Here is a 23,087-nt window from a genome sequence, read left to right as displayed (position 1 = left end):
ACAACAGGCGACAAACGAAACAAGATCACACATCAAGTAAAATTCCGAGAACGGTTGTTAGTCGCACACGGAACCGTCCAGGCGATGTCATTCGTCACAACAATGATACCACACTCGCACACAGGATGCATGATCGCGCCGAAATGCTGACAGGACAAGTCCAAATGAACAAAGGGGAAGGGTATAGGGATGGGGAGACCCACAGTTCAACTGAGAAGTACAGTACTATGCAAAATGTAATCGGCCCGGAGGAAATCTCCGTAAGTTACTAATTAAAGATTAATAACATGTAGGGTCGTCGAATTGAATGCAGATTTTAATATCGGAAGTAAAGAAACATAATAGGAGTTTGTTGAAATATTAAATAAGTAAGATAATAAGTGAATTGTGATAAAAGTGTGGTTTTGTTTTTGTTTTTTTTGCTTAACGTCGCACCGACACAGATATGTCTTATGGCGACGATGGGATAGGAAAGGCCTAGGAAGTGGAAGGAAGCGGCCGTGGCCTTAATTAAGGTACAGCCCCGGCATTTGCCTGGTGTGAAAATGGGAAACCACGGAAAACCATCTTCAGGGCTGCCGACAGTGGGGCTCGAACCCACTATCTCCCGATTACTGGATATTGGCCGCACTTAAGCGACTGCTGCTATCGAGCTCGGTGTGATAAAAGTATGTTGTTATGGGAATTTATTGATATTGTTAGTGATGATATTTCTTCAAGATGACATATTATGGACAGATTATATTGTATGACTTAAGGGAAAGTTTCAAAAGTTTAACGTCGTCATGATCATTTACTTGAATAGCATATTTGACATCCTTGTTTCTTAAAGGTTTTTAACATCTTGGTAGGTGTCTAATGAAGATATAATTCCATATTTCATGTAATTAGATAACATATTTCAGTATAAATTTCTTATAAAGTTGATATATGTAGATAATGGTCATTGTAATGAATTTATGGCAGGAATGAAAGGCACAAAATGACATTGGAGTTGTCGTAATGATTTTCAGATGAATTTGAAAGATAATATGGGGATGTTAAGTTTAAATACTGATATGAGTGACAGGTCAAAGCATATAGATATTATGTTCCATGTTTGTAAAGAACTTGTTAACAAAGGAATAGTCAAGTTTAAGTTATTCCTTCTTCTGAGAATGTACCGGTACGGTAGCAGATTTATTCACAAAAGAATTGTCAGGGGTGAAGATTCAGATATTCCGAAAGGAGATAGAACTATATTAGTTTGTTTGAAATATATCAAAAAGGGGGAGTGTTCATATCAAGATTGTTTTGATACATTTTTGTGCATTTCAATTTCTTTACAAGTTTTTAGGTTATGTTATGCTTCTTTTTTGTGTCAAACTTGATATTATGTTTTCATTGTTCCTTTTTTATTTTCTTCTTCGTAGAATGCATTCTTTTCAGTTTTTTTTTTTTTTGGTGTGTGTAGGCCAGTGTGGAACAATAAAAGGTTTAGAATGAATGAAAATGAATGAATTTAATATCTAATGGCATCCTCCTAATTATTATAAATTGTCCAGATATAACCAACCAAAGTATTTTGTAAATTCCAAGGGATGAAAGAGATCATGTTCAAGAACTGACATTGCAACAAATTTTGTAAGTTAGAAAAAGTGCTGGTAAAGTTATTAAAACAGGAGCTATGGTGGAAATCCTTTAATTTCCTCGTCATTCGCAGATGATGGAACGGCACGTGAAGTTGGTAACAGAAGTTTCTATGATCGTTTGTGGTGAAAAGGCAAGATATGGCTTATTAGAAGTTGTCTGAAATCAAGACGTACTTACTTCAGTTCTAGACAAAAAGGTAATTTTTCTCTAGAGATGTGCCACCTGACAAAGACAAGAGAGAGTGACGAAATTATCTGGAACCCCTAAACAAGCTAAAAGACAGCTACTGTTAACATAGGCCTCAATGTTTTTTTTAAATCAGTACATTTTCACTCCTCCCTAATACACACCTTAATCTTGTAAGGCAACAAAAACATTGCAAGGTTTTATTTCTTGCCTATCATGGATCCTATAGAAAATTAAAATGGACGGGAAGCGAGCATGATGAAATTTTCCAGAATCCCTAAATAAGCTAAAATGTGACTATTATTAATATAGACCTCAATGGATCAGAGAAGTAAGAGAGGATCTGAAGGAAATAGGCCTTACAACTGAAGACACCACAAATAAGATAAAATTGAATACAAAACTCAAGAATACAAACCTCCGCTTTACCCTTACACAAAACAAACCAACAACACGTACATTTTCAACTGAGGAAAGGGCACGAAGATCAGAGCGTCTGAAGAAGTACTGGGAGGACCGCAAAGCCCGAACAATCCCTTCAAAGAGACCTGAACGACGGACTGACTAAAGTGATCCTATGTGGTCATAAAAGAAGAAGAAGAAGAAGACCTCAATAAAATATTTTTTTAAATTGGTTCATTTTCACTCGTCCCTAACGCACAACCTTAATCTCATAAAACAAAGAAAACAATGCAAGATTTTAGTTTCTTGGCTGTCATGGCTCCTATATAAAATGAAAATGGACAAGGTTCAATTGAAGAATATTCTAAAATGTATTGCTGCTTGCAATGTTGACACAAGAAATATAAACTTTCCTTCTTCAAATTTTCATTTCAATAAGGACTGAAACAAAAGTTGCACAATTTACTTCTGTTTGTAATTTTCCTTTCAAAATGAACCAGCTGTTTTATTTTAGCTCAAGAATAAATCTGATCAATTTCATATAAAATGAATGACGCCAAACGACTTCAGAAACTTAAATTAGAGAACCTTCCTGATATTTGTTATACGCATGAAATTACATACCCTTGGTTGAGCTAATCTCTTGATCGTCTCAATTTCTGAATCATGTATGACGTCATGATAGATGACGATGCGAGGCTTCAGATAAGCTTCTTCTTCCTTAAGCCTAGCCAGTTTGAGGAATGGCACATCCATGTCCACATAACGACACTTGAGCTTGGACCATATCTCTACAGGTATTGTTTCTTCATTGCGGCAAAGCATCTCATACATATCTCGTTCATTGACCTCGGCTTTGGGTTGAGGTTTCTGCTCAGTCGCTATATATGGCTGAAAAAAAAAAATCAAAACCATAAACAACAAACACATCAGAGAACACATTTGCACTATGTATTTATACACAGCAGACATGAAAACAGTTCATAAAACAACTAATAATAATAATAACAATGTTGTTTTATATTAATCTAACAGATTCATGAAATGAACCATCTGACTATCAAAAGATATGAAAGAAACTATATTTAAAGTTCCTTTTTCATTCAATTTCTAAATACGGACTGTGGGATGTGTTTAAACCAATTGCTGAGGAATGTGAAAACAAGTCTGTACCTTTAAAGGTGGTAAAGAGGTTTAGTAATTTTTAATAACGTGTGGGATACTCGTTACGAATGGTGATAGATTGGATCCAGGCAACTACCGACCCATTTAAATTGTTGAAATTATAACTAAAATAATAGAACATTGTATAAAGCAGCAGTTATCAGCATATTTCGAAAAGAACAATTTAGTAAATACTGCACAGTTTGGTTTCAGAACTGGTAAATCCACCATTAAAGCTGTAGAAACTGTTGTGAGTGAGATAATACAGGGCTTTGAATCTCACCACATAACATGTGCTACATTGTTAGACTTCAATAAAGCTTTTGATTCCGTACCACGTGACATACTAATAAGAAAGCTCAACTATTACGTGGGTAAAGATGTAGAATTATTATTAATTACATCCTATCTCAACTACAGCCGTCAAATAGTACAAGTTGAAAACGAAAAATCTGTAGCACTCAAAGTAAAAACAGGCATAGTTCAGGTATCTTTTATAGGACCCTTTCTCTTCCTCATGTATATAAATGATATTGTAAGTAATTTACCCTGCAGGTCAGTACTCTATGTAGATGATATCACTATCATAACAAGTGGTAAGACTTGACAAATGTGGAAGATAAAATGTTAGAGATGCTAGATAAATCATTCAATTGGTTGCAGGTTAATAAACTATTTTTAAATAACAACAAGGCAGAAGTTATTTATTTTCACTTAATTAAATCAACTTCAGATGAGAATGAACATAGTTCTGTCAAATTATTGGGGATACATTTGGATTCTAAGTTAAGCTGGTATACTCACACACAAAAGTTATGTAAAAGACTGTCTAGAGGGTTATTTTTACTTAGAAGACTGAAAGAGTCGTTTAGTAGTAATCAGATCTTGTGTGCATACTATGCTTTTTTCCATTCACATTTATCATACAGTACCATATTATGGGGGAATTCGACACGCGCACAAGATGTGTTTAAGTGGCAAGAAAGGCAAAAGGTTTTTTTTTGTTTTGTTTTTTGTTGCTAGTTGTTTTACGTCGCACCGACATAGATAGGTCTTATGGCGATGATGGGACAGGAAAGGGCTAGGAGTGGGAAGGAAGCGGCCATGGCCTTAATTAAGGTAGAGCCCCAGCATTTGCCTGGTGTGAAAATGGGAAACCACGGAAAACCATTTTCAGGGCTGCCGACAGTGGGGTTCGAACCTACTATCTCCTGCATACTGGATACTGGTCGCACTTAAGCGACTGCAGCTATCGAGCTCGGTGGCAAAAGATTTATAAAAGGCAAGGCTAATAGGGAGTCATGCAGGCCTATGTTTCAAAACTTGCTATTATTACTCTCCCGTCACTATACGTGTTTCACTGCGTCTATAATATAAAAGAAAATCATGATGATCTGACATCTTGTAGAAATGTACATTCATGTGATACATGGAGAAGGAATGATTTTGATTTACCACATGTTAGACTGAAAAAGACACAAGAAAATTATAGACATAATGGGATTAAATTATTCAATAAGCTGCCTACCCAGTGGAAAGATATGCCCCTAAATGACTTCAAAACATATCTAAAACAAACGGTTGATATTAAACAGTTTTTATTCACTATCTGAATTTGAAGAAAAAGTAAATCTATGGTCAAGGGGCAAATATGTAAGTCAGCACCTTCCTAATAGGTAGTTAACACTGGTAGTTATGATCAGATCTACGGTTACTATTCAATAGACTAATAGCCCAAAGTGTCATGATAGGCTTTCATTTTATTTTTCAGTGTATATACCTAGGTAAACCTTTTATATGTAGTGCTCTGTTTAATGAAAATTAGATATATTTTTATTTTTTAAACTGTAACATATACTGTATTTTATTTGTCAATTGCAACTGTATGTTGTCTAATGGCAATAAACTATATTGTATACTCCAACAGCCCTCATTTTCATCAATAGACTCCAATGATTTGATGATGATGCGTGTTGTTTAAAGGGGTCCAACATATAGGTCATCAGCCCCTAATGGTATGAAATGGGACAAAATGTAATGATAATTTAAAAATTCAAAATCATCCACTGACCAGAATAAAAAACCAGGTGATGATGAATGAATTCATGGATATGAATTTAAAACAATCATTGGATCTGACCTGAAAACTATCATAAACAATAGTATCATTCACCAGGGGACTGCTTCTAAAGCACAATCCTGAATCAAGGCTGCTTAGTCTAAAGGGGTCTAAAATCCAGGTCAACGCTCCCTCATAATGGTACTTATCGCTAGTAAAGTAGAACCATGGTATCTGTCATGTTGCGGTACTAATCAAAAGCAGTGTAGACTCACGGTGTTCCACACATTATGGTACTACTCACAAGTGTTGTACTTCGCACCTATGGTGTTTCTCACCTAGGTGTACTAATCACGGGTGCCGGTATTCCCATCGTGTTCCTCATACAGTGGTACTAATCACAGGCAACGAAGACCCACGGTGTCGCTGATATAGTGGGACTAATCAGAGGCAATGCCCAGACCCGTGGTGTTTCTCACAATGGTACTAATCACGGGTACTGGAAAACCCATACAGACTCGCCTAATCACTGATCACAAATCTATTGTGTACCTAACATAGTGGTACTACTCGCAAGTAAAGGCAACTCATGGTGTTCCCCACATGATGGTAATAATCTCAAGTAGTTTCATGGTTCTAATACATCATCCTTTGGTCGCTCCTTTTAATCGCCTCTTACGATAGGCAGGGGATACCATGGGTGTATTATTCGTTTGTGCCCCCCCCACCGAGAGGGGGTACTCCAATGATTTACCCTATCAAAAGTCTTAGATAGGTCAATAGCAATGCAGTCCATTTGACCTTTAATATCTGTAACAGTGTTATTTACTATATCTTGCAGGAATCCTACATCATGAGCCTCACTGGAATAACCTTTCCTAAACTCAAAATGTCTTCTATCAGACCACTTAGTAATTTTGCTAATGTGTATAATTTAATCAGAAAGAATGCTATCCCAGAGCTTAAATGCGACACATGTCAAATGACTGGCCTGTAATTATTTGCTTAACATTTATCACCCTTTCCTTTGTACACTGGAACTACTATAGCAACTCCCCATTGATTTGTATACCGTTCATGTACACAGTGATCAAATAAATACTTCAAGTATGGTATTTTATCCCAACCCATTGCCTTTAATATATCCCCAGAAATCTTAATTCCAGCCATGTTTCAATTTTTTCACTTTTGTATTTTTTTTTATCAGTATCTTTGTTACAATAGGTAAATTTCAGTACTTCACTGGTATTATTTACTTCCTCTAAAAGAACATTACCCTTATATCCAACTATTTTTACATACTGCTGACTAAATACTTCTGCGTTCTCTGAATCATTACATATACACTCCCCATATATATAAATGAATCCTGAAATGATGTTCATGGAACCTACTTCTGCCTTAAAATACTCATATATACCCTTCCACATTTTATAAAATTCACATGACTGCCAATTATGCTTGCTACAACATTATTCTTAGCTGTCTTCTTTACTAAATTCAATTTTCTGTTAAGTTCCTTCAATGTCTCCTTACCTCCACAACCACTTCTAACTTTCTAACCTGCACCTGCTTATTAATCTCTTTATTTATCTATTACTGTAATATAGTGGGTCTTTACCATTCCTTACCACCTTTAACGGTACATACTAGAAATCACACCCAACAAAAGTTTCTTTAAACCCATCTCATAGGCTGATTACAATTTTATATTTCTCTACTGACCATAATACAATTTTTTAAATGCCCTCAATCCTATGTTATCAACCATATAGTATTGCCTAATAGTCCTAATTTTACAATACAGTTATTTTTTAACTGCAATAAAAACAACTTTGTGATCACTTCTGCTTTCTATAACTTCAGTTTTTCTATAGAACTCGGCTGGTTTTACCAGTACCATGTCTAGAATAATCTTCACTAACAAATTTATCTCATCCATACTTGACTTCCAACCCCCTATACTCTCATTGCTACTCCTTAGTCCACCCCCATTTCCCTGAATGTACCTCCCAGTAATTCTTCTAAACAAACCCCTGCAGTTCAAGTGAAGTCCTTTTTTTTTTTGTTGCTATTTTACTTTACGTCGCACCGACACAGATAGGTCTTATGGCGACGATGGGAGAGTAAAGGCCTAGGAATGGGAATGAAGTGGGCGTGGCCTTAATTAAGGTACAGCCCCAGCATTTGCCTGGTGTGAAAATGGGAAACCACAGAAAACCATCTTCAGGGCTGTTGACAGTGGGGTTCGAACCCACTATCTCCCGGATGCGAGCTCACAGCCGCACGGTCCTAACTCACCCGGTCAAGTGAAGTCCATCTGACCGCAGACCCCTATCTCCTATCAATCCATTGTGATCTACAGATCTTCTCACAGATCTGCCCCACAGACTCATTTAAATCACCCAATCATCCTCCAGTCAGTATCCCTGCTCCCTTAAACTTCTCCTGGGCTGCCATACCCCCATCCAAACAAAACTTCATCTTCTCCTTATATAACAGCAATCAACTTTACTCCTTCAAAGAGCATTGACTGTTCAGCTTCCTTTTTTAAATATTTTTTTAATGTTTAGAATTATTAGGTTCTTCAGTCTGCCAAAACTAATTTTAAATAAATACATTTATGAACTACCTGAAAAAGAAAGCATATCATTTAAACAGAAATAAACATAAATGTTTATACATTTCTAAATATTTTTGAGTGTAATTTGATAGAATCTGACTATGTTCTTTCAAGAATGAAACATGTCTTTCTATTTTAATTATTTTCTTTTTTCAGGTATAATTCTGTTATCATATGGCTTTTTTAGGTAATTTATAAATTTATTTTTTCAAAATTAGTGTCGGCAGACTGAAGAACCTAACAGTTATAAATCAGAGATGGACCATGGTGATTGTGCAACTCGTGATAGTTACTGTGTAAGGAAGACAACTAACGAAATAAAGAGACAGAGAGATTCTATGCATGCGTGGAATAACCAAGCACCTTTACTACGATCTTTTCTAGTTCAGTAAGTTACTTCTCTGACTGATCACTCTGAAAGCCTCTGTCATCCTTTTCATCGCCCAGCAGAACTCCATCACTGAATAAACCAGCGCTTGTTGACAAGCAAACTGTGCCTGGTCACTGTAGCTTTGTTGAAGCAACTTGTTTCCCAAGGAGATGAGTAAGTCAAATTTGTTTATTCTGATCTATATATATTATACATTTATATACATACATACATATATATATATATATAAGATACCATCCTGACTGACTGACTGACTGACTCATCATTCACAATTAAGTATTTATTATTTTCCACCTAGTCAATACAATGATTGCTTAAGGCAATTTAATAGTTAAAAGTGGTGCATGTTTTGTATATTATCAACATCTTCAGCCACATAACACTGTTTAGATGAAAAATATATAAATTGACAAAGTAATGCTTAAGAGGAAGTGTCCTTAAAATTAACATAAGATTGACAACAGTGTTATGTGGCTGAAGATGTTGATAATATACAAAACATGCACCACTTTTAACCATTAAATTGCCTTAAGCAATCATTGTATCGACTAGGTGAAAAATAATAAATACTTAATTGTGAATCTATTGAAGTGCAATACGGACTATGCAGCTGATTTTATGTAATGACTCATCATTGTCGAGCCAAAACTACTCGACATAAAGAAATGAAATTCTGGGGATACATTTATATTATAGTGTAGGTGCTCACTAAGAAAGGATTTCTGGATATTCCATCGCTAAGGGAACGGATTTTTAAAATGAGTATTTCTATATCGCAAAACTGAATACCTTAAAGAAGTAAAAATTGGTATTTGGAATCTCCTTTAAAAAAAGAAATGAGTTTTTTTTTTTTTTTCAGAAAATTCAATTAAGGGGGTAAAATTAAGTGAAAAGGAGGTTGAATCTTTTTAATGAGGGTGCTTTTGTCTGAAAAACTGAAGATGTTACAGACATGAAAATTGGTAGGCCTACATGAAATCTCCTTTAAAAATAAAGAAACAATTTTTGTTTTTGGAGAATCCACTTAAGAGGGATGAAAAGAACTGATAAAGTGGGTAAATTATTAAAATGAGTATATCTATAATATATCACAAAAACCAAACATGTTACTGACGTGAAAATTGGTATCTGAAATCTCCCTTAAAAATAAACACACCTTTTTGTTTTTGTAAAATCCAGTTACGGGGAAGGGTGTAAGAAGTAGTGAGGAAGGAGTTGAATTCTTTTCATGAGAATACTTATACCTCAAAAACTGAAGATGTTACAGACATTAAAATTGGTATTTAGAATCAGCTTTAAAAATAAAGGAATATGTATCATTTTGTTTTCAGAAAAGGCACGTAACAGGGGTTTAATTAAGTGAAGTGAATTATTTTTATGAGGATACTTATATCTCAAAAACTGAAGGTGTTACAGGTATGGAAATAGGTATTTGGAATCTCCTTTAAAAATAAAGAAACTTTTTTTTTTTTTTTTTTTTTTTTTTTTTTTGACTGAAGAGAAGACTGCTTCTCACATTTAGAGCTCCATGTCGCATGTTCCAGAGTTAGCTCTGCCAGTAGCCTGATTATCTTAGCCCCAAGAGGCAACACCACAAAAGTGGTTTAAAAAGAGGTTCTGCGGTAAATGAAACACAATTTTTCTGTGATTTTGGTACTTTAGGGATTTTCAGATAATGTCTTAGTGCAGTACCAAGGAACAATTCATTTTATCAAATTACAAAATACTCACGAACGAAGACGCGTGTAACAGCTAGATTACTAATAATGATAATATATGGTTAATTTGTAGTCAAAATAAAAATAGGTAGACTGTATTTAGTATTTACAAAACAATGTTAAAAGCACCTATTTACAGCTAATCTGGACAAACTACGAAATTCTTCTCTTGTTATGTTCCAATAAGCAATATTTTGAAAAGTAAAGTCATTTAGTGTAGGTTCGGTAAATAGATTTAGTGACTGCAATATTAGATTTAGAGCCTCTGTGGTTCAAGTGGTAGTGCTCCACCCTCTCACCATTGAGTTCCGTGGTTCAAATACCAGTCACTCTATGTGAGATTTGTGCGAGACAAAGTGAGGGGGACTACAGGTCTTTCTCCGGGTACTCTGGTTATCCCTGCCATCTTTCCTTCCAGCAACACTCTCCAATGTCATTTCATTTCATTTGTCAGTCATTAATCATTGTCTCAGATGAATGCAACAAGCTTCAGGAGCTGGTACAATTCCTATCCTCAGTGATAGATGGGGGCTTCACTCAATCCATTCCTGACCCAGTCAAATGATTGGAAACAGGCTGTGGATTTTCATTTTCAATATATGTTTATATACCACTTGTGAACTCAAAAGTAAAAAAATTAAAAAGCTGCATGCACAAGCGAGGGAGATAATTTATAAAGTGACGAAGTTCATGGAAAAGAAACCAAAGAGAGACTAAATATACCACTGCAGTCAGCTCTAGTGAAAACTTCAGAAGCAACAGGAGTGAGTAACATTAAGCATGAAGGCATTGATATTGAAAACAAGAGGGCTGATTTTATAATAAAAACTCACAGGCAAGGCCGATGACCTTAGATGTTAGGCCCCTTTAAAATAACAAGCATCATCATCATCATCAAAACTCACAGACTACTTGTTCTTAAATGTTTGTATACATTTTAAAAACGTGTTATATTCAGAGTTTCAAATAAGTTCCGCATAATTCTTCTCTTGTGTTTCGTTATTCACATTTATGCTAGATTATCTCTATCATGTCATGAACAATAAACTAATGCCAGGCTGTGTTAGAATTAGATCAGTTCTTGACCAGTTTGAATGTGATGGTGACGACGACAGTTGAGTCAGTATTCATCTGTGTGTGTTAGTGTATTAAGTACTGTAGTGTTTTGTTACAACCATTAGGTTTTTTTTAATGATTCATTAATGAAATAATCTTTGTTATTAAAATATTTGAGATTATGTTCAACAATCATAACTCGCCTTCCGGTATAACACAACTAAAAGCAGCTGTGTGTGGGGGGTACAGTAGGGAACAGAACTGATGTTTTTGCGATCAGTCGTAGCGGTGGCACCTGATGTCATACAGCTGCACAGTTACTGTAGCCATCTCCGAGTCAAAACTGAAAAGAGATGGCTTCAGATATCACAAAATGTTCAGCTTCCTTCCACAGAATTGAAATGAGAGAGCAAAGAAGATGAAAGAAATATGTCTTCTATCTCTGAAATGTGAGTGTAGCAAGAATAGAACAGACCACATGGTAAGATACCAACAGTAGGAGCAGCTTGATATATATACGTGGATGCAATACTGAACTTTCTCTATGGTTATCATAAATGCTTCTACCAATGGAGAAAATCATTAAGACTGGGTGTTGTTCATGAAAGTTTTCAAATACATACCTATTAAACTTCTCCTCAACTGCTATCAATTTTATGACATACTGGAGCATTAGAATTTTACCCTGGAAATAGATTCTTTAATGTTCACTATGAATATTTTTTTCGAGGGAGGGGTTTTATTTTCTTTGAGGGGGAGGTCATTTATAAAAGGAACAGATTATGATGATTACCCAGATTTGTTAAAGACAGGAATCAAATAAGCCAGAGAAAACATTCAACTCGTTGAGATAAAACTAAGCATACACAGATAACAGGGTAAAATTTGCTTAAGGGACCCGCAGCACAAATTACATTGGTGCGAAAAGTAAATTTTTCAAATCTTACCTCATATTACCTGCACAGGAGTGAAGTGTTCAATGCCATGGCCAACGACCTACCAACCGGCCCCTACAAATATGTTTACTATTATAACCTAACATCATAAATTGTGTAACATTTTCTGTACCTCCTGCAGCAACTACCACTGCCACTGGCTAAAATTCACAGAATATGGTAACATTCCTAGAATTCAACACAGATAGATATCATTACCAACTACAGCACAACAAGAACTTGTAAATTATGTCTAATGCCTTACGCTGTAAAGAAATCAATGATGATTCATTAATATACACAATGCCAGGGTGTCTCAGTTGGCAATGGTTGGCAGGAAGCAAGTAAGTCGCTAGCAATGAAACATAATAATGCTGCACTGACCTGTAGCATGCTGCAAATTTGCACCTAGCAACTAGCCTGTGGGTCCCATAAGAAAGTTCTACTGATAACATAAATATTGTATATTATCAATTGGTAATATTACCACATCAGCAAGAACATCATTCTCTCCGTCATCTCCCTTCTTATGTTCACGTTCGCTTTCCTTCTCTTCTATATCCTTCAGGTAATACTCCTTATTACCTAGAGCTCTCTGGTGTCCAGGTAGAATCTCAAGCAACTCATCTGTCAACTTCAGGGCAGTTCGAACATTACCTGGTCAACATAGCATCATTAGTTAGCTTAGTTATAATATGATATTATCTGTACTAAACAGCTCATAATCTAAAACTTAATTTTGTAAATAGAACTAGCAATGCATAGGACCACAGGTGATCAGATATCCCTGTTCTTAGCTGATTGTCCCGTAGGTCCGAGATAGATTTTCCAAGTGGTTAAAATGTAAAGTTATAAAATGGTAAATTATATTTGTTCAAACATATAATGCTTAGTTAAAAATTTAGCCATTAAAGAATGAAATGTCCACTTCCACAATTCGTTTTTGAAATAAATCAGTAACGTGCTGAAATGGAGTAACGAATCACTAAACTACAGTACACATTACTGACTAAAAATAACTAAATGCATTCAGCATTCTATGTGAAAAAATAATTTAGAGTTATCACTCAATTACATCTATTTTCCTTCCAAATGGATGATGACAGTTGTAGAACCAACTTTAAATTAATATAAAGTAATTCCTTATCACATCAGGAATTACTACAATAATTTCAGTCAACAAAAGATATGACTTTATTCAGGATTTTCATTTTAAGAGTACTGAATCTTGTGAAAAAATTATCCTCCAAATCCTATGAGTTTTCTATGCAAGTAAACACTAAGATAATATAAAAGTTAAATTAGAATTATAGCCTTAATTTAATAACAAAATTTATCAGGGGGCATTACATTTGCCATCAGCATTCAGTCTCCAAATCTTTGTAAATAAAATAAGTGAATTTAAACTGCTATGTTAAAAAAAATTCCAAATTAATAATAATAATAATAATAATAATAATAATAATAATAATAATAATAATAATAATAATAATTGTACCAGAGGTACACCAACTCCATATGTTCAAACTAAGTGCCTTTTAGAAGGCCATCTGTAATAAGAACAGTAAACTTTCTTGCACTAGAAGTTTGAACGTTTATCGTCAGATGTCTCCACTGTCTACTTATGTGCCCCCTCTGGTGGGAAGGTGAACAATTAATTTTCAAAGAAATTTTTAATTTCGAGGTTTTCAGGACTGAAATGTTGTAAGTTCTTCTTCGTGTTCTTAGGTTACTAGCATTGCTATCCCTTCCTTCTTCAAAATTTTCGACCAATAAGGAATTTTGGTATTTAATTTTGGAACCAATCAAAATTGTGGGTGTGGACAGGGCTTCGGCCCAGAGAGTTCTGGAATCTTCTGCTATAAAAGCTGGGACCTTTTGGGGCATGTTGTCTTTCGATCGCTCATGTCAAGAGGTTTAGAGTGTGTTTATAGAGGAGGCAGGGGGCTTGTCTTGTCCATCTCTGGAAGGTCCACCAGCTCAAGGTAATGGCAGATATCTTTTAATCAGAAAGCTAGTTTGAGGGGAAGGTTTCAAAATTCTTTCTTAATGCATATCTTTCAATGTAAGTTTTCAACCATGTCTAAAGACCTTAGTCTTGTGATGATTACTCTAATAATCAACTATGCATGAAATAAAATACTTAATCGTCGCACTATGTGGTGTCACTTTGTACTTACTCTCGGGTACCCACAGAAAATATGCCCTGCTGTTGGGCATTTACGTTGTAGTTAACTGATTAATTTCACGTACAGTAACCAGAAATTGATGATGGGTGTCAGCTACAAATAAATGTAACAATAATAGTATGAGAATCTTGACTATCTCTAGGGTGTAGGGTAATAAGCCTACTTTGACAGCATATGATTTGGGGCTACCTGTTCTACCATGAAATAAAACAATTAACTGCACTTGATACTAAACAAATTATACTCTTTAAATTTTGAACTGAAATGGTGAGATTTGCTACGATACTGAAATTACAACATAAAACTCTGAAGTTATAATGGAATGAAGCTCTAGGCGTTAACTTTAACATACTCTTGACCGGACATTTGAAATCTGTACAGGAAATTTATCCCTCACTGGTTCACATTACCATAGCTTGGACATTAAGTGTTATTATGACATATTCCTTGTAACTGGCATCAGCTATAGGTATCTCAAACATAATTTTGTGATCTATCCTTTGAGCTTCATCAACGAAAGATAGCATGGCCTATAAATATAACCACACTGCACAGTCAACTTTACACATAATCCACCAAACTGCTAGTCTCCATTTCGAAGACTCAATCTTTGGCTGTCACCGAACGGCAGACGTAGACTCGACCAAACACATACAAGGAACACACTTCGAACATCCAAATCTGACCATGACCCCACTCAAACCAAGCTTCCAGGTATTGCACCTGATGTTTAAATAGCTGCAGGGTGGGTAAACTCCCTGACCACACCTCCTGTTTCTCAATGAACACAGTGACGTATGGGGTAGAACCATGACTCGACACTAAACTACCTTTACAGGACATTAGAATCATTCCATACTGACAGTTTTCAATTTACAAAGCACAGTTTTTGTTTTCAATTATGTTTTATATTAACCCTTTGTTCACTGAATTTGTCTTAGAGAGTTATTTATTGCTCCATCTAGTGATGTACATATTCTATATTGTTATTGTTTTTATTTCCATCTGTCTCGTTTGTTTTTCATTTGTTCATTCATTTTTTAAGCACCTTTTTAGCTTATATTATGTAGATTACTTTAACCCCCCCCCCCCACTATTTCACTGAAGATGGCACAAATGAGTCGAAACGTTTGAATTTTATTGCTCCATCTAATGATGGAATTATGTTTTGTATAGAATAGGAGGATACATTTAATTTTTTGCTTTGTAAAGACTAAATTACCTGTATTACACCACCTAATGCAAATTCTTAAATGTAGGTTAACATAATAAATTAATATCTTATATTAAGCGGCAAATCTCATAGTACACACATTCTCTTTATGTTTACACACACATATACATATGGTACATAACAGATGAATTAAAATGGAACGAGTGATAAATAATTAATAAATTGCAAAATCAGATGATAGAATAATAATAATAATAATAATAATAATAATAATAATAATAATAATAATAATAATAATAATAATAATAATAATAATAATAATAATAATAATAAATACAGAGGAATATTTGTAATGGGATCCGAACAGTTACAGTCTAACTTAGGAAATAAAGAGTGTGAACCATCTTTTATTCCCCTTCAACTCGGCACTGAGGTGACTAGGATTTCATAAACTTTAGAGTTTTCCTTTTTTGATTTTAAACTTTTTCTTAGCCTCTATAACTTCAGGCCATAAGCCCACAAAGGGTTTTGAGAATTTTCAAAGGAATGCAAGTGTTTGCCTCCTAACATTTTAATTTTTGGCCAATAACTTTAATCTTTTCTTTTTCCTCTAAGGCCAAGTAGAATGGGCACTTGTTGCCCTGTTAAAGTTTAACTTCCTATTTAAATGTAACTTAGACTATCAAGCGCGTTAGAGAGTGGAAACTGTTGGTATCAATCTAATGTTAAAATGTAGATTGTGCCTCAGAGAGGCTTGGCTTGATTGTAATAAGTTTGGAGAGTAGTCTCCTAGAGAGTAATTGTGCGGAGCAAAGATGCTCTTCCTAATGTTGTAAATTTTGGAGCCCCATCTTCTTACTTGTAATTGATTGGAGCAGTAATGTTCTTGGTAATTGTGTAACGTTTGAGCTATTTAACTCACTTCTTATTGTACCTGATTATTTGCTATTGTTTAACAAAGTTTAAAATTTGAAAATAAACAAAAACTCAAGGAAAGAAATAAAATTTAAAATTTTAGAGTTTTAAATTAAGATTTGATCTTTTATCTCTCCACACATTCATGCCCGCACCTTCTTACACCTCTGCATTCTTCAGAATTCCCGGAATAACAACAACTGTACTGGGAGGTACACCTCAACTCCACACATTTAAAAGAAGCACCTTAAGGAACACTATCTCCCATACAAATCTTGAAACAGCTGGTGCATGAAGTTAAGACATTATCGGAAGATGTCACTCATAAATAACAGAGTATTGTGTTATTTTAAAGTTTCCTAAACTGACTGGATTTATTTATTCTTGTTTTGGTGTACAGCAAGAAGTTTGAACTTTTCTCCATAGATGTCCTTACAAAAACTGTGGTCATGCACTCTGGTACATGGTGGAAGAACTAGAGATTAAAAGAAGTTTTGTAATCTTATGTTTTCTCAACTAAATTAACTTTCATTTATTTTGATATTTCAAGGTTCGCAACACTTCCTTCTCGTCCCGCCAGCTGTGACCCTGGCCAGTGGGAAATTTTCTGTAATTATGTTTCAGCCAAAAATAGGCTTCTTGTAACCTTTAAACTATCCAATAAAAATGAGAGGGTGTATCCAGATTTAGTCCAGAGCCTTCTTGAACCATCCCCTGGGGCATAAAAGCTGCAGCTTCTTCAAGCTACCTTGTCTTATTGATCGTCGGATTTCTGAGTGTGTGTTAAAACAGGAGGCGGGCTGCCCCATTCTTCAGCAGGCAGTACCTCAGCCCACACAATGGCCACCAGTTTTATATCTCTGTAGCTACCTCCACAGACTTACACAAGGGGAAGGTTCTAATTTCTAACTATGTAACCACCTGTTTTCTAAAATGTAAACTTTTTTCGGTTAAAGTAAAATTTCCTAAAAGACTTAAATTGTAAATCGGGGATAGAGAGTGCATTACCCTCTCAAGTTCCCCTCCAATTTATCTTGAGGTGACTACAATTTTGTAACAGTTTTTCTCCTGTAAATTACCAAGTAACTTGTTCTTCTAGTCACCTTAGTAGTGTGGGATTAGCCTCTGCATCATCGGGCCACAAGCCCAAGTAGGGTTTTGAAACTGAATTTTCAAGGAGCGCAAGTGTACGCCTCCATCCATTTTGAGTTTGGGCCAGTAATATTAACCTATTCTTCATTTTCACGAAGGCCCAGTAGTGTGGGTACTAGATACCCCTGTGTAAAGGTACTGTAAATTGTAGGTTGTGCCTAGAAAGCCCAGAGATTGTAAGGTTTGGTGTAATGTTGCCTTGAGTAGCCTGTAAGAAATTGGGAGTCAGTCTCCTTCCTTTACAAGATTTAACATTTTGGTAGTAAATAACTAAACAATAAGAAACAAGCCCCAACCCATCTCATCCTAATAAGATTCTAATTAAATTTGGTCTAATAATCAAGAATATTATTGATAGTACAAATATTAATACCAAAACAATAAATCAATTGATAGTCAAATCACCATGTATATACTCATCTCTATAAAAAATTACTAAAGCTGAAATAAATAATACAAACCCTATAAATAAAAGTGATATCCAATCAAACAAAAAGGTTATAACAATTGAACTTCTATTCAAATTTAATACTTCTCACTCAATAAAAATCACTAAATCATATATAATAAAATAAAATCCTATAATTACCAAAATTATTGCTACAATAAACAAAAATAAAAAACTTAAAAAACAAATCAACAATGACCATAAAATGGTTTAAAGTAGTTACCTACATCACTACTACCTACATCCTTCATCATATATATATTTCCTACATTTCTTTCAAATTTTCTTCTCTCAAGTTCGACTGTGGCACCCTAGGAAGGACCTTTGGGGGGGGGGGTGCTGTACCAGGAGGTACACCTTAACTCCGCACATTTAAAAGAAGCACCTTAAGGATCGCTATCTCCCATACAGTTCTTGAAACAGCTAGTGCATGAAGTTGGGACATTAATCGGAAGATGTCACTAATAAATAACAGAGTAATATGTTATTTTAAAGTTTCCTAAACTGACTGGATTTATAAATTTTTGTTTTGGTGTACAGCAAGATGTTTGAACTTTTCTTCATAGATGTCCTTACAAAAACTGTGGTCATGCACTCTGGTGCACGGTGGAAGAACTAGTGATTTAAAGTTTTGTGTTCTTATGTTTTCTCAACTAAATTAACTTTCATTTATTTTGATATTTCAAGGTTTGCAACACTTCCTTCTCATCCTGCCAGCTTTGACTCTGGCCAATGGGAAATTTTCTGTAATTATTTTTCAGCCAATAATAGGCTTCTTGTAACCTTTAAACTATCCAATAAAAATGAGAGGGTATGTCCGGATTTAGTCCAGAGCCTTCTCGAACCATTCCCTCGGGTTTATAAGCTGTGGCTTTTTCAAGCTACCTTGTCTTATTGATTGTCAGGTGTGTGTGTGTGTGTGTGTGTGTGTGTGTGTGTGTGTGTGTGTGTGTGTGTGTGCGCGCGCGCGCGCGCGCGCGCGCATGCGTGCGTGTGTACTAAAATGACTTATCACGTATGTCATTATTCCTTTCGATGGAAGAAAAAAATTGAGGCGGTCCGTTCCAAAACTCGTCTTATCCATCATAAGTGATTTTTCAGGAAAAGCGAAAAACCCTGTAATTTTTGTAATATAAGTCTCACTTGTTTAAATGTATTACGAGGCATTCAAGTCCAATGTCATAGGGTCGTCTTACTGAAGAATTATAAATATAATTAATAGAACGTCCATAAATTACATTTGTATTTTGGATAAGACGAGTTTTGGAGCACCCAAAAAAATTCAAAATATATTACCTCACACAACTTATTTTTAAACAAGAAAAATGAAAGGATTGAGAATATAATGTTGTAATAAAACTCACCAGTACACTCATGCACCTTTTTGCTATCAGTATAATGATATTCATAAATAAATTAAACACAGCAGTGTGATTTATCATATTTACATCCTATCCATAGTATTTGGAGAGAATTCTTCCTTTATAGGCCACACTGCACTCACAATAGAAGTAACTTGAACAATAAAACATCACTTTGTTGTTAATCAAACTCTCAAATCTGTTCCCTCCTCTTGAGATCCATCACAAAGAACTTCTGTTTCTTCAACAAGATTGTTTTCGTCTACAGATATTGAGGTGAACAGATTCTTACAAAAAGAAAGCAACTCATTCCTATCCCAATCCATTCCAAAATGCTTTTCAAGCGAACTTTTTACGTCCTTTACTTTGGTGGGATTCAAGTTTACCCTTGGCAATAATTCAGGTGGCATTAGCATATCTCGCAGGCGTTTTCCCTTTTTCATTACGGATTTTCCTAAACCAATGTCTGAGTTTTAATGAGGTTCTTCCCATAAGGGTGACATTTCCCAGTGAGTCTTTGCTAATAACAAATCGTTTCACTGAAGAAAATTCAAATTGCCAAGATGCAGGCATTTTCATCATATTTTCAGAAACCATTTTCCAATTGTTCACCGAGCAGTCTCTGCCAAACTTGAGGACTTTCAGCATGTTTGCTAAAGATGTCTTCATATTCTGCTGGATTACAGATTATAGGGCATTTCCGTATCTCTCTCTCGACTTGAGCAAATACCCTGTCAGCGGGCAGAAATGAGTGGCCTGTCATAGGAAAGACCAATTCAACACTTTCTATATTAGGCGGAGCTGTGTGTGTCAAGAAATATGTGCACATTGCAATCATTGTAGATTTGCGGTTCTGTCCCCCGCAGCCATCCGCACGAATTCGTACAGTAGTGAAGTTTGACAAATCAGTTTGTGATGATCGATGGTAAACTGCAGATGACGTTTCATTAGACCCCTTGTTGAATTCATGATCCCTCCATGTGTATGTAAAAACATTCTCCTTTATCAACTTGGCATGTGAGGTACCCCTCACAATGGTAAAATTATAGGTGTACAATTGGCGACTGTAATAGGCAATTTGATCTGGAACTTTTGGGTTCACAAGATTCTTTTGGCAGTCAATGAAAATATTGCCATGCTGTCCCTTTCTTCTTGGAGCTTTTTGAAAAAAGCTGCAGCCCTTAGTTTGTGTACTCTAAGTTCCAAGATTAAATCATTCTTCAGTGATACGTTCGAACTTTCAAATTTAATTTTCTCCTTGAGCTCTATGCACTTTGAGCAAGCGTCAGTAACTGGTGTTCCGAATCCTAAATTGTAACAACGTGTAAAAATTTCATGGAAGAACCACCCCTTCACCCTCACTTCTTCAGGTGATTTCTTGTTATACATTTTGTAAAGCTTAGCGATGCTTAAATTTCCGGGTAGATACTGTCTGACCAGTGACTTTCCGCGGCAATAGTGACTTTCACAACACTGCACACTTTCAATGAAGCGTTTCAGGGAGTACCTCTTTTCAGTGTACTCTGGTTTGATCCTAGCTCCTCCCCTCTTTTCTGTTGGAAGTTTCCCTGTCGTGAAGTGATTTCTGGCAATCCTCTGAACCCAATCTTTGCTGACATGCAATACATTCAAGAATGTCTTTTGGCAGAACTGAATGTGAAACTGTTCTGTATTAGCAAGTTTTATATACCTTCCGCAAAAAGAGCAATATTTTTGGTCATCTTAATACACTCTATTCACAGCACAAAACTGCATGAAAGACTAACACAGTTCAAGAACAACTCAAAGAGTGGAAAGACTGGCATAAAACGCGGGTATATTATAGCGTGAGTCACGTGCTGAAATTATCCATTCCTATTGGTTGATTGTATATGGCGAGTTTTGGAACGACAAGCGCCGTGGATAAGGCGAGTTATGGAACAATAGCCTATGTTTGGTGACAGATTTCTATGGGAAAAGGCGAGTTTAGGTGCTTAATTTTGTGTTAGAACTATCACAAACCTCACCAAGAAGGCAATGCTACCTCTAACTCATTTTTTTTTAAAATGGATAAGACGAGTTTTGGAACGGACCGCCTCAATTATTATTATTATTATTATTATTATTATTATTATTATTATTATTATTATTATTATTATTATTATTATTATGAAGTTATTCATGGAACAGAGAGAGGTGAAAGAAAGTGTGGGCTTGAATGGGTCTATCTACAAATCAGGCAGTACATCAGCCCACGTAATGGCCACCAGTTTTATATCTCTGTAGCTACCTCCACAGACTTACACGAGGGGAAGGTTCTAATTTCTAACTATGTAACCACCTGTTTTCTAAAATGTAAACTTTCTTTCGGTTAAAGTAAAATTTAGGAAATTTAGTATTAAACTGTAAATTGGGGATAGAGAGTACATTACCCTCTCGAGTTCCCCTTCAGTTTACTTGAGGTGACAACGATTTTGTAACCATTTTTCTCCTGTAAATTACCAAGTAACTTGTTCTTCTAGTCACCTCAGTAGTGTGGGATTAGCCTCTGCATCATCGGGCCACAAGCCCAAGTAGGGTTTTGAAACTGAATTTTCAAGGAGCACAAGTGTACGCCTCCATCCATTTTGAGTTTGGGCCAGTAATATTAACCTGTTCTTCGTTTTCACAAAGGCCCAGTAGTGTGGGTACTAGATACCCCTGTGTAAAGGTATTGTAAATTGTAGGTTGTGCCTAGAAAGCCCAGAGATTGTAAGGTTTGGTGTAATGTTGCCTTGAGTAGCCTGTAAGAAATTGGGAGTCAGTCTCCTTTCTTGAATTCGGAGAGCTTGTAAACTCTTTCTGGTTTTTGTGTGATACTAGTGGTGCCTTTGGAAGGCCGTAAATTTGTTATGGTTGGAGCAAAGTGCTCTGGAAGTTTGTGTCTAATTGAACGCTACACTGCCGTCATTGTAAACTTGTAAATTTGGAGCTTGAAGCCTAAAACTGTTAAATTCCCTATTCTGGGGTTTTCTATTTCTTGTATCAAAATTGTCATTGTACCTGATACATTGGTTTTCCTTCACGAAGTGAAGAAATGTAACCTTTATTTCAAAGTTTTAAAAGAATCTTTGATATTGTAGATAGACCCATTCAAGCCCACACTTTCTTTCACCTCTCTCTGTTCCATGAATAACTTCATAATAATAATAATAATAATAATAATAATAATAATAATAATAATAATAATAATAATAATAATAACAATATTTTTTTCTTCCATCGAAAGGAATAATGACATACGTGATAAGTCATTTTAGTTTAGCTTTTGGCAGCACTCATGATGTTAGTACTCCCATACAAATTTCATACTCATGACCATTGTTGTCTTAGTGAGGGATCTGATTATTGCAGTTTGTGTGTTATTCACTCATTGCATTTGAGAAATGTCATCTGTCAGTTGCTAAAGACAACCAAATCTAATCCACTGAAAGGTAATGTTCTTAAGAAATAAACTGTAGTAAAGTTAGTATCGTTAATTGTTTATTCTTATCATCATTATGTATTAACACCAGAACTAGTCCGGCCCTGCAGTGTACAGGGCAACGCATCCGCATGTCACCCGGCGGCCCCAAGTTTGATTCCTGGCCGAGTTTTTAATTGTAATAATTAATATCCCTGGCCTGGGGACTGGGTGTTTGTGACGTCCTTAATATTCCTTTCC

General features: G+C 35.5%; 1 protein-coding gene across 4 annotated transcripts in view; it reads right to left on the bottom strand.

Annotated features, from left to right (window-relative positions):
• The window catches only part of PH4alphaEFB (prolyl 4-hydroxylase subunit alpha-1), a 361,076-nt gene that overhangs the window by 53,015 nt on the left and 284,974 nt on the right, over positions 1–23,087 (bottom strand). For all 4 annotated transcript variants that reach the window (XM_067137832.2, XM_068225503.1, XM_068225504.1 and 1 more), the window contains exons 6-7: positions 12,654–12,823; positions 2,845–3,111 (exon numbers count right to left, since the gene is read on the bottom strand). In XM_067137832.2, coding sequence (XP_066993933.1) covers positions 2,845–3,111; positions 12,654–12,823 — 437 coding nt within the window. The remainder of the gene's footprint in view (positions 1–2,844; positions 3,112–12,653; positions 12,824–23,087) is intronic.

This window comes from Anabrus simplex, chromosome 1 (assembly GCF_040414725.1).
Source record: "Anabrus simplex isolate iqAnaSimp1 chromosome 1, ASM4041472v1, whole genome shotgun sequence".
NCBI lineage: Eukaryota > Metazoa > Arthropoda > Insecta > Orthoptera > Tettigoniidae > Anabrus > Anabrus simplex.
Note: the sequence above shows the minus strand (reverse complement) of the source record. Positions and strands in the feature narration are given on the sequence as shown.